General features: G+C 45.1%; 1 protein-coding gene across 3 annotated transcripts in view; it reads left to right on the top strand.

The window, feature by feature from the left end:
* LOC138657426 (zinc finger protein 502-like) overlaps nt 1-9,118 on the top strand; it is a 59,701-nt gene extending 50,583 nt beyond the window's left edge. For all 3 annotated transcript variants that reach the window (XM_069745209.1, XM_069745208.1, XM_069745210.1), the window contains 3 exons: nt 2,788-2,967; nt 4,381-4,504; nt 7,280-9,118. In XM_069745209.1, the coding sequence (XP_069601310.1) occupies nt 2,788-2,967; nt 4,381-4,504; nt 7,280-8,691 (1,716 nt within the window). In that variant the 3' untranslated portion in view covers nt 8,692-9,118. The remainder of the gene's footprint in view (nt 1-2,787; nt 2,968-4,380; nt 4,505-7,279) is intronic.
* Nucleotides 9,119-13,641: the final 4,523 nt, after the last annotated feature.

Here is a 13,641-nt window from a genome sequence, read left to right as displayed (position 1 = left end):
AAAAAAAACCCTTCTCTGTGTGTTTATGTTTGCGGAGATGTGTATGTGTAGATCCCAAACCCCTCATGCCCCTCCCAGAAGAATTTTTACGACCGCTATAGCTGCAGTGGACAGTTGTACCAGCTGAAACTGGTCTGATCTCTATTTTAAAACATGAGGCTCTTTGTCCTAATCTTGTAAGATTCTGGGCCACCGATTTGGGCTAGAAAAATAATAAGTACATATTGCTAATCTCCATCGGCAAATCCATCAGCCATTGTAAGCCCGAGCCTCTAATTCCACCAGGTAAAAAAATATGGATTTATCTGGAACTGTATGTCCCAAATAGCCCAAATTTCAATTCATTAGAAAGCCAATTTTAAAATAAGCTGAATGAGGGGTGTGCTGGGATTCTGGCATGTTCTGGAGCGGAGATACGAGCATTATAAAACTTTGTGTTCAATTTGGTATGTTTGAGGAGATGGGAGGGACCGAGAAAACCAACCCCTTTAGTGATGTCACGAGGCTGGGGTTTAAAAGTCTCTACCCTTAACCCAGCCCTTAGTCTGAGTCTTACCAGAGGAGCCTTCACTGCCAGTCCTGATGCATTGGGACATTTGGGAGCTCCGTCCACTAGCCTGGTTCTGCCTGCCATGATCTGAACACATGTAAGTATTGATTTCTTATTTAATCCCTATTATTTTTATAATTACCTTTGTACATATTTTCAATTGTCTCATATTGTAACATCTTTGTATGCCTTTTTATAAACGCTGCCATCTTTCGGAGTAAAATATATAAATTACTAGTTTTCGTTCTTCCTGCTCTAAAACGTACCAAACGTTTCCAAAGCGTTTGATACCGTGCCGCACAAGAGGTTGGTACACAAAATGAGAATGCTTGGTCTGGGGGAAATTGTGTGTAAATGGGTTAGTAACTGGCTTAGTGATAGAAAGCAGAGGGTGGTTATAAATGGTATAGTCTCTAACTGGGTCGCTGTGACCAGTGGGGTACCGCAGGGGTCAGTATTGGGACCTGTTCTCTTCAACATATTCATTAATGATCTGGTAGAAGGTTTACACAGTAAAATATCGATATTTGCAGATGATACAAAACTATGTAAAGCAGTTAATACAAGAGAAGATAGTATTCTGCTACAGATGGATCTGGATAAGTTGGAAACTTGGGCTGAAAGGTGGCAGATGAGGTTTAACAATGATAAATGTAAGGTTATACACATGGGAAGAAGGAATCAATATCACCATTACACACTGAATGGGAAACCACTGGGTAAATCTGACAGGGAGAAGGACTTGGGGATCCTAGTTAATGATAAACTTACCTGGAGCAGCCAGTGCCAGGCAGCAGCTGCCAAGGCAAACAGGATCATGGGGTGCATTAAAAGAGGTCTGGATACACATGATGAGAGCATTATACTGCCTCTGTACAAATCCCTAGTTAGACCGCACATGGAGTACTGTGTCCAGTTTTGGTCACCGGTGCTCAGGAAGGATATAATGGAACTAGAGAGAGTACAAAGGAGGGCAACAAAATTAATAAAGGGGATGGGAGAACTACAATACCCAGATAGATTAGCGAAATTAGGATTATTTAGTCTAGAAAAAAGACGACTGAGGGGCGATCTAATAACCATGTATAAGTATATAAGGGGACAATACAAATATCTCGCTGAGGATCTGTTTATACCAAGGAAGGTGACGGGCACAAGGGGGCATTCTTTGCGTCTGGAGGAGAGAAGGTTTTTCCACCAACATAGAAGAGGATTCTTTACTGTTAGGGCAGTGAGAATCTGGAATTGCTTGCCTGAGGAGGTGGTGATGGCGAACTCAGTCGAGGGGTTCAAGAGAGGCCTGGATGTCTTCCTGGAGCAGAACAATATTGTATCATACAATTATTAGGTTCTGTAGAAGGACGTAGATCTGGGGATTTATTATGATGGAATATAGGCTGAACTGGATGGACAAATGTCTTTTTTCGGCCTTACTAACTATGTTACTATGTTACCCTAAGTCTTGTGAAGGGAATTACGCTACTGTTTTGGGTTAGCTTCGGAGCTATTTAAACGAAGCTGGTGGCAGCATACCGTGTTTTGGGTATTTGAGAGTCGTTGTAGCGACGGCGGCGTTGATAATTATTGTTCCTGCCTGAGTGGGAGTAGTTATATCGCCTCGCTGCAGCGTACCCAATAGCATAGCAGGCAGCCTTTCTGGCGTCTAATTACCCTAGGTGCAGTACCTAATCTGACCTGAGGGTGAGGGGGGCGCCAGAGAGCTGCAAGTTCAAGCAGAACTGTACAGCGGGATATACATAAATCCCTGCAGTTCATGGTATATTGAAGAGCAGTGGGATAATTAAAATAAGCCCCTGCTGTAAACAGAGAGGTCAATAGCCTTGTGTGTGTTTTTCCATCACATTGTAGCAGTGGAGGGATAACAAAGATAAGCCCCCCTGCACATGTGATAGCCGTCTGTTGGCCTAAAGTCACCCCGATTCGTGACGTAGGGGTGACGGTCACGGTGTGAATCGTGACGAGGAAATCCAGAATAGAAGAGAAGGATTCTTTACTGTAAGAGCAGTGATTGTGTGGAGCTCTCTGCCCGGAGGAGTTGTCATGGGGATTCCCTATAAGAGCTGTAGAGGGCCGGGATGTCTGTCCGGAGGGGAATAATATTCCCGGTTATGGCCCCAGATTACTGGAGACGGTTATTGATCCCGGGATTTCTACTGATTGTCAGTTCTGAAGTCGGGAAGGAATTCTTCTCCCTAAGTGTCTCTCTCCATACACAGGATTACACAATAGTGAGGAAGACACCGGGGGACGGTGTGACTCCCATCATCCATCTCCAGGAGTCAGGAGGGCGGAGCCCGGGCCCCATCACAGAGCCTCCCCCGCACTCCCTGCTACATGAGAGGAACAAGAAGATCCTGGAGCTCAGCAACAAGATGATTGAGCTGCTGAGCGGAGAGGTGACTGCTGGGAGATTATACAGGACTGGAAGATTCTGGGTGATGAGCGGAGAGGTGACTGCTGGGACATTATACAGCACTGGAGGATTCTGGGTGATGACCGGAGAGGTGACTGCTCGGACATTATACAGGACTGGAGGATTCTGGGTGATGAGGGGAGAGGTGACTGCTGGGAGATTATACAGCACTGGAGGATTCTGGGTGATGACTGGAGAGGTGACTGCTGGGACATTATACAGGACGGCACTGGAGGATTCTGGGTGATGAGCAGAGAGGTGACTGCTGGGACATTATACAGCACTGGAGGATTCTGGGTGATGAGCGGAGAGGTGACTGCTGGGACATTATACAGGACTGGAGGATTCTGGGTGATGAGCGGAGAGGTGACTGCTGGGAGATTATACAGGGCTGGAGGATTCTGGGTGATGAGCGGAGAGGTGACTGCTGGGACATTATACAGCACTGGAGGATTCTGGGTGATGAGCGGAGAGGTGACTGCTGGGACATTATATAGGATGGCACTGGAGGATTCTGGGTGATGAGCGGAGAGGTGACTGCTGGGACATTATACAGGACAGCACTGGAGGATTCTGGGTGATGTGCGGAGAGGTGACTGCTGGGACATTATGCAGGACAGCACTGGAGGATTCTGGGTGATGAGGAGAGGTGACTGCTGGGACATTATGCAGGACAGCACTGGAGGATTCTGGGTGATGAGCGGAGAGGTGACTGCTGGGACATTATACAGAATGGCACTGAAGGATTCTGGGTGATGACCGGAGAGGTGACTGCTGGGACATTATACAGGACAGCACTGGAGGATTCTGAATGATGAGCGGAGAGATGACTGCTGGGACATTATACAGCACTGGAGGATTCTGGGTGATGAGCGGAGAGGTGACTGCTGGGACATTATACAGGATGCCACTGGGGAATTCTGGGTGGTGATCGGAGAGGTGACTGCTGGGACATTATACAGGACGGCACTGGAGGATTCTGGGTGATGAGCAGAGAGGTGACTGCTGGGACATTATACAGGATGGCACTGGAGGATTCTGGGTGATGAGCGGAGAGGTGACTGCTGGGACATTATACAGGACAGCACTGGAGGATTCTGGGTGATGTGCGGAGAGGTGACTGCTGGGACATTATACAGCACTGGGGGATTCTGGGTGATGAGCGGAGAGGTGACTGCTGGGACATTATACAGCACTGGAGGATTCTGGGTGATGAGTGGAGAGGTGACTGCTGGGACATTATGCTGCACTGGAGGATTCTGGGTGATGAGCGGAGAGGTGACTGCTGGGACATTATACAGCACTGGAGGATTCTGGGTGATGAGCAGAGAGGTGACTGCTGGGAGATTATACAGCACTGGAGGATTCTGGGTGATGACGGTGTGGCTGTTGTCAGGTTCCTATAAGGTGTCAGGACGTCACTGTCTATCTCTCCATGGAGGAGTGGGAGTATCTAGAAGGACACCAGGATCGGTACCAGGACGTGATGATGGAGGAGCTCCGGCCTCTTACACCACGAGGTGAGAGGGAATTGTCTGCCCATTACTGCGAACACTGGTGGATAAATGCCAAAGTTTACCTAATAAGGTAAGAAGTGACGCAAGAAATGGTAAAATATAACAATATTTTATTAACACAAATGTTTAAAACAACTAATTAAGTATAAAAAGACAGGGAGATGACAAAGAAATTGTAGGACCTCCAAAGAACTAATCAGGATGTGACACAAGAAGATGGTAATTTTTCGATAATATGTCTGCTCCCGGAAAGTATTCTCCGAAGGAGGTTGAAAAGGTATATCTCAGAAAGGCGATGGACGCCAAGACGTCTCAGAAGTTTCACCTTATAGCCCTCTATCCCACGGAGAACAAGAAGCAGGAAAAGCCGAACACCACAGGTATGCAATAAAAATTGTTGAAAAACAGCTACAAAAAACTGACGCGGATCACAATCTATATTAGAGCATAGAAATATCCCATGGATATTCTTCTTCAAAGAAGCAGTAAACTCGAAACGGCGCTCGTCGGGCACAGGACACTGACACAATTACATCATTACATCTTTATGCTGCATTCCTTTCTAGCCTCTCAACTCGGGTAACCTTTGATCATACACAAAAAAATACCGCGCTATAACCGCCCCTCTAAGGAGGCTACTAGTGCATGAATACCCTATTGGTATATATAAGACCAACTGGCTGCGGGCCCAAAGTGAAAGTGAAAGTACAAATAAAGTGCAAGCTTATATTATGCCCCTAATTGGCACCTGGTTCCACAGCACAATCTAGCTCCAACAGTATTAATATTTACTCACATCTACCTGCTTAAGGGTAGAGAATTACCTACTTCAACCGCCGGGTTGATGAGGCTGGCGTGCAGGGGTCCCGTGGCGTTCCTATACAGCGGGTGGGGCGGAAGAGATGCTTTGGCCGCAGGGTGGATGTGACCGGCGTGCAGGGTTGCTGCGCCGCTCCGGATCAGCGGGTAGGACGGAGGAGGTGTGGGCGGTGCAGAGCCAGCGGCGCCCCGGCCGGTAGCGATACTGGATGCACGCAAGAAACAGGACGGTGGCCGATACCAGTCGGCCACTCGACCTGGCAGTGACGTCACTGTTTTATCAGCTCCATTATATCATGCTTATCTCCGAATCCTATATTTCTTACCAGGCTTTTCCTGGTTCTTGTTCTCCGTGGGATAGAGGACTATCCATGGGATATTTCTATGCTCTAATATAGATTGTGATCCGCGTCAGTTTTTTGTAGCTGTTTTTCAACAATTTTTATTGCATACCTGTGGTGTTCGGCTTTTCCTGCTTCTTGTTCTCCGTGGGATAGAGGGCTATAAGGTGAAACTTCTGAGACGTCTTGGCGTCCATCGCCTTTCTGAGATATACCTTTTCAACCTCCTTCGGAGAATACTTTCCGGGAGCAGACATATTATCGAAAAATTACCATCTTCTTGTGTCACATCCTGATTAGTTCTTTGGAGGTCCTACAATTTCTTTGTCATCTCCCTGTCTTTTTATACTTAATTAGTTGTTTTAAACATTTTTGTTAATAAAATATTTGTTATATTTTACCATTTCTTGCGTCACTTCTTACCTTATTAGGTAAACTTTGGTATTTATGTATATTTGAAGTGCTACTGCCATTTATATGTCGGATTATGGGATGAACACTGGTGGATGTTTTGGAGACCTGTTATCTCGTGCAGTGCGTACAATGTAGGAGAACCCTAATTTTGTCTTTTTATTTGCACCCTTTTTTGTTAGATATGTCAGATGTTTTTCTTGTAGACCTTTGAGTCTTTCTACTGAGGAGAATGGGGGTATCTTAATTGATGTACATATTAAACAGCTGGGATAGACCCCTGTCTCCCCAGACTGCTCCATAGACATAAATTCCTGACTCGGCCCACCTCTGTTGTCTACGAGAGACACTCTCAGAATGAGCTACCTATTTTACCTCTGTGGTCAAAATGTCATAAACCCTCATCTCTCCTTCGTGTGTGGTGGTTTCAAATGATCGGGGCAGTGAAAGATTCATTTCTAGTTTTCTCTGATTAAAAAATTCCTGGGCTGCATTGGAGTTTAAAAAGGTGCATGGACTTGGAAGTGGGCACAAAATCAAATGCACAATGTGGGACATATAGAAGTTGGTCAGTATAAACTCCAGTTAGTACAAGAATACACAACCGTTATGCAGCTGCACGCTGGGATTATTGATCCCCGCTGTAACCACAGAGTTCAGTGTTCGGCTTGTTCCATAGACAATAATGCGAGAGCTTGTTTTTAACCTGCGAGACTCGGCCGTATCTCGTTGTAGTGTGACTCCGGCCTAAAGGTTTATGTAACTAAAGTGGAGCGGGGCACGGATCAGAATCACAGATTTTGTAATTGATACAATTTAAACTGTCAATACTTTATAAGGCTTGCTCAGTCGAGCGCTCCTGTGCTCTTTATTATGCAGCTGCCAACTGACAAGTTGGCCGGTGTCTTATCTTTGGGACAACAATGCAATCTGCAATTTGAAATTGGACGTGCTCGATTGTCAGCGGTCGACTGGTGCCCCGATAGACATTAGACCATCTAATGCGTATGGGGGTTTAGTTGGGATTGGATTAGAAAGGAGTAGTGTATACCTCTTTCTTCTGAATTGTTAATTTCTGTCTTAGTCTGAAAAAACTGCACCTCCAAAATTTTGTAAAAACTGCCTGTGTTTTTCTCAATCTTTGAAGAATGTTATACGTACTTTTCTTTATAAAGAAACTTACAAAATCCTTTTCTAATCAAAACAGAAAATCACAATAAGAATTTGGAAGGAAACTTCATTTTCTTGCTAAATTATAAAAAAGAAGATGAAGATATCAAGCAGCATTCTTCAGAAGAAAATCTTGTCACCCCTGATGTAAATTATAAACTTCACAGTTCAGATCGAACATATAATCTCCCTAATCATGAGGATCTTTCTAATGACCAATCTGAGAGTGAGGATGCTTTAAAAACAGGTCATAAAGGAGGGAAAAGATTTCAATGTGGTCAATGTGGAAAGCATTTTACAACAAGTTCAAGTCTACATGCACACAGAAGAATTCACACAGGGGAGAAGCCGTACTCCTGTTCTGAATGTTGGAAGTGTTTTACAGATAAATCAAGTCTTGTTGTTCATGAGAGATTTCACAAAGGAGAGAAGCCATTTTCATGTTCTTTTTGTGAGAAGTCTTTTATAGATAAATCAACACTTGTTAGACATCGGAGAATTCACACAGGGGAGAAACCATATTCCTGTTCTGAATGTGGGAAATGTTTTAGAGATAAATCAAGTCTTGTTGTTCATGAAAGATTTCATAAGGGCGAGAAGCCATATTCATGTTCATTATGTGGGAAGTCATTTATAGATAAATCAGGTCTTGTCAGACATCAGAAAATTCACACAGGGGAGAAGCCATATTCATGTTCAGAATGTGGGCAATGTTTTAGGCAGCAATCACATTTTGTTAAACATCAAAGAACTCACATGAAAAAGAGGCCATTTTCAAGTTCACTATTTGGTAAATGCTTTACAGATACATTAAGTCTTGATGGTCATGAAAAAAGTCACAGGGGAGAGAAAGCATTTTCACCTTTACTACATGAGAATTGCTCTAAACATGAATCAAATCATCTCAGACATTTGCAAAGTCACACAGGAGATAAAAAGTATCCATGCTCAGAATGTGGGAAATGTTTTACACATGAATCAGGTCAGGCTAAACATCAGAAAAATCACACAAGAAAGAAGCCATATTCATGTTCAGAATGTGGGAAGAGCTTTACAGGAAAATCGCATCTTATAACACATGTAAGAATTCACACAGGAGAGAAGCCATTTTTATGTTCAGAATGTGGAAAATGTTTTTCATATCAATCCGTTTATGTTCAACATCAGAAAATTCATACAGGCGAGAAGCCATACTCCTGTTCAGAATGTGGAAAATGCTTTGCACATAAATCAGGTCTTGTTAAACATCAGAGAAGTCACACAGGGGAGAAGCCATACTCATGTTTAGAATGTGGAAAATATTTTTCAGAGCAATCCAATCTTACTAGACATCAGAGAATTCACACAGGAGAGAAGCCATATTCATGTTCAGAATGCGGGAAATGTTTTACATATAAATCAGATAGTGTTAAACATGAGAAAATTCACACAGGCAAAAAGAAGTCATAATGTACAGAATATGAGAAGTTTTACAGATAAATATTATCTTATTAAACATTAATTGTTTCATACAAGAGAGAATATGTTTTCATGATCAGAATGTGGGAAATGTTTACCATGGCAGACAGATTTAGGAAAACATCAGAAAATTGACATAAGCTGTATTTATATTCAGAATTTGGGAATTGTTTTTGAAATAACTTACATCTTGCTCAGTGGTGGTCGGGCTTAGCCTCCCCACTTTGGTCATGTTACTCAGCACAGGTGGTTGGGCTTAGCCTACTCACCTCGGCCGTGCCTCTGAGCGCTGAACACCTTGTATTTGAATGTCTTGCTCAATGGTGGTTAGGCTCAGCCTCCTTACCTCGGCTGTGTGTCTGAGCACTGAACACCTTATACCTCTGTGTCTTGCTCAGTGATGGTTGGGCTTAACCTCCTCACCTCGGCCCTGTCTCTGAGCACTGAAAACCTTGTACTTCTGTGTCTTGCTCAGTGGTGGTCGGGCTCGACCTCCTTACGCTGGTTTCAGACTTGCGTACGGGAGGGCTGCAGATCGCAGCGTACTTCCTCCCTGAAACTCCACCTACGCTCCGCCCACTTGTAATATGTTGCATTTTGTTGCGTTCAGCGCAGCATCCAAACGGCGCATGTCATTAAAGATAGGTACGCAGGACACCGCAGGATGCAATGAGAAGTAGGAGGAGCATAGGCAGGGTTTCAGGGAGGAAGTACGCTGCCATCTGCAGCCCTCCCTTACGCAAGTCTGAAACCAGCCTTACCTCGGCTTGTACTTCTGTGTCTTGCTCAGTGATTGGCAGGCTTGGCCTCCTTACCTCAGCCGAGTGTCTGAGCACCTTGTACTTCTGTGTCTTGCTCAGTGGTTGTCGGGCTCAGCCTCCTCACCTCGGTCGTGTCTCTGAGCACTGAACACCTTGTACCTCTGTGTTTTGCTCAGTGGTGGTCGGGCTCAGCTTCCTCACCTCAGCCGTGTCTCTGTCATGATTCCAATGGCAGGGAATCACAAAAGGACAAGCACCAACGAGCTCTAGGGTGATGGAACCTGAGCTGACCGCGACCCTAAACCTGAACACACAAATAACAATAGCCGGGGAACGTGCCTACGTTGATCCTAGACATCTCGCACCAGCCGAAGGTCTAACTTCCCCTATTAGAAGAAACACAGACCTCTCTTGCCTCCAGAGAAATACCCCACAGAAACAGCAGCCCCCCACATATAATGACGGTGAAATGAGAGGAAGGCACATACACAGTATGAAAACAGATTCAGCAAAATGAGGCCCGCTAAAACTAGATAGCAGAGGATACAAAAGTAAACTGCGCGGTCAGCAAAAAACCCTTCAAAAAACCATCCTGTAATTACTTGAACTCATGTTCCAACTCATGGAACATGAGGAGCAATTACAGCCCACTAAAGCAACCAGCAGCAAAGAGACAATTATATGCAAGCTGGACAAGACAAAAATAAAGCAAAACGTGGAACAAGAAAATCAAAACTTAGCTTGTCCTGAAGATTACTGAAGCCAGAAGCTGAGGTAACAAAACACTCTGATAACCTTGATAGCCGGCGGGGAAATGACAAGAAAGCCCGGTTAAATAGGAAACTCCCAAATCCTAATAGAACAGGTGGACACCAGAGACAGCAGAACACAAATCACCCAGTACCATCAGTAACCACCAGAGGGAGCCCAAAAACAGAACTCACAACAGTACCCCCCCCTTGAGGAGGGGTCACCGAACCCTCACGAGAACCACCAGGGCGACCAGGATGAGCCCTATGAAAAGCGCGGACCAAATCATCAGCATGAACATCAGAGGCAACCACCCAAGAATTATCCTCCTGACCATAACCCTTCCACTTGACCAAATATTGGAGTTTCCGTCTGGAAACACGAGAATCCAAGATCTTCTCCACAACATACTCCAATTCTCCCTCCACCAGCACCGGAGCAGGAGGCTCAAGCGAAGGAACAACAGGTACCTCATACCTCCGCAACAATGACCGATGGAACACATTATGAATAGCAAACGATGCCGGGAGATCCAAACGAAACGACACAGGGTTAAGAATTTCCAAGATCCTATAAGGACCGATGAACCGAGGCTTGAACTTAGGAGAAGAGACCTTCATAGGAACAAAACGAGAAGACAACCACACCAAGTCCCCAACACGAAGTCGAGGACCCACGCGGCGACGGCGATTAGCAAACTGCTGAGCCCTCTCCTGGGACAACTTCAAATTGTCCACCACATGACTCCAAATCTGATGCAACCTATCCACCACCATGTCCACTCCAGGACAATCAGAAGGCTCCACCTGACCAGAGGAAAAACGAGGATGAAACCCCGAATTACAAAAGAAAGGAGAAACCAAGGTAGCAGAACTAGCCCGATTATTAAGGGCAAACTCGGCCAGCGGCAAAAAGGTAACCCAGTCATCCTGATCAGCAGAAACAAAACACCTCAAATAAGTTTCCAAGGTCTGATTAGTTCGCTCCGTCTGGCCATTCGTCTGAGGATGGAATGCAGACGAAAAGGACAAATCAATGCCCATCTTAGCACAGAACGTCCGCCAAAATCTAGACACAAACTGGGATCCCCTGTCAGAAACGATGTTCTCCGGAATCCCATGCAAACGAACCACGTTCTGGAAAAACAGAGGGACCAACTCAGAGGAGGAAGGCAACTTAGGCAAGGGTACAAGATGAACCATTTTAGAAAAGCGGTCACACACAACCCAGATGACAGACATTTTTTGAGAGACAGGGAGATCCGAAATAAAGTCCATGGAAATGTGCATCCAAGGCCTCTTCAGGATAGGCAAAGGTGACAACAATCCACTGGCTCGAGAACAGCAAGGCTTAGCCCGAGCACAAACCTCACAAGACTGCACAAAAGAACGCACATCCCTCGACAAGGAAGGCCACCAAAAAGACCTGGCCACCAGGTCTCTAGTACCAAATATTCCAGGATGACCTGCCAACGCAGAAGAATGGACCTCGGAGATGACTCTACTGGTCCAACTATCCGGAACAAACAGTCTCTCAGGAGGACAACGATCAGGTTTACCCGCCTGAAACTCCTGCAAAGCACGTCGCAAGTCTGGGAAGACGGCCGACAAAATCACCCCATCCCTAAGGATACCAGTGGGCTCAGAATTTCCAGGGGAGTCAGGCACAAAACTCCTAGAAAGAGCATCCGCCTTCACATTCTTTGAACCTGGCAGGTATGAAACCACAAAATTGAAACGAGAGAAAAACAGTGACCAACGAGCCTGTCCAGGATTCAGACGCCTGGCAGACTCAAGGTAAATCAGATTTTTGTGATCAGTCAAGACCACCACACGATGTCTAGCACCCTCCAGCCAATGACGCCACTCCTCAAATGCCCACTTCATGGCCAAAAGTTCCCGATTACCCACATCATAATTCCGCTCAGCGGGCGAAAATTTTCTAGAAAAGAACGCACATGGCTTCATCACCGAGCAATCGGAGCTTCTCTGTGACAAAACCGCCCCCGCTCCAATCTCGGAAGCATCAACCTCAACTTGGAAAGGAAGCGAAACATCAGGCTGACGCAACACAGGAGCAGAAGAAAACCGGCGTTTAAGTTCCCGAAAGGCCTCCACAGCCGCAGGCGACCAATCAGCAACATCAGCACCCTTCTTAGTCAAATCCGTCAAAGGCTTAACAACACTAGAAAAATTAGTTATAAAACGACGATAGAAATTAGCAAAGCCTAAGAACTTCTGCAGACTCTTAAGAGATGCAGGCTGCGTCCAGTCACAAATAGCCCGAACCTTGACGGGATCCATCTCAATAGTAGAAGGGGAAAAAATATACCCCAAGAAATAAATCTTCTGGACTCCAAAGAGACACTTTGAGCCCTTTACAAACAAGTAATTAGCCCGCAGGACCTGAAACACCTTTCTGACCTGCTGAACATGAGACTCCCAGTCATCAGAAAAAACCAAAATATCATCCAAATACACAATCATAAATTTATCCAGATATTCACGGAAAATATCGTGCATAAAGGACTGGAAGACTGAAGGAGCATTAGAAAGTCCGAAAGGCATTACCAAATACTCAAAATGGCCCTCAGGCGTATTAAATGCGGTTTTCCACTCATCACCTTGCTTTATTCGTATAAGATTATACGCACCCCGAAGATCAATCTTAGTGAACCATTTCGCCCCCTTAATGCGAGCAAACAAATCAGTCAACAAAGGCAAAGGATACTGATATTTTACGGTAATCTTATTCAAAAGACGATAATCTATACAAGGCCTCAAGGACCCATCTTTTTTGGCCACGAAAAAAAAAACCTGCTCCCAAAGGGGACGAAGATGGACGGATATGTCCCTTTTCCAAGGACTCCTTAACATAATCCCGCATAGCAGTATGCTCTTGCACTGACAGATTGAACAAACGACCTTTAGGAAATTTACTACCAGGAATTAAATCTATAGCACAATCGCAATCCCTGTGAGGAGGAAGCGAACTGAGCTTAGGCTCCTCAAAAACATCCCGATAATCAGACAAAAATACAGGAACCTCAGAAGGAGTAGATGAAGCGATAGAAATCGGAGGTGCATCATCATGAACCCCCTGACATCCCCAGCTTAACACAGACATTGTTTTCCAGTCAAGGACTGGATTATGAGTTTGTAACCATGGCAGACCAAGTACTAGAACATCATGTAAATTATACAACACCAGGAAGCGAATCACCTCCTGATGAACGGGAGTCATACGCATGGTCACTTGTGTCCAGTACTGAGGTTTATTCATAGCTAAAGGTGTAGAGTCAATTCCCTTCAAAGGAATAGGGACTTCCAGAGGCTCAAGACTAAACCCACATCGCTTGGCAAATGACCAATCCATAAGACTCAGGGCAGCGCCTGAATCTACATAGGCATCGACGGAAATGGATGATAAT

This window comes from Ranitomeya imitator, chromosome 1 (genome assembly GCF_032444005.1).
Source record: "Ranitomeya imitator isolate aRanImi1 chromosome 1, aRanImi1.pri, whole genome shotgun sequence".
Lineage (NCBI taxonomy): Eukaryota > Metazoa > Chordata > Amphibia > Anura > Dendrobatidae > Ranitomeya > Ranitomeya imitator.
This window is presented reverse-complemented; position numbering and strand designations above follow the sequence as displayed.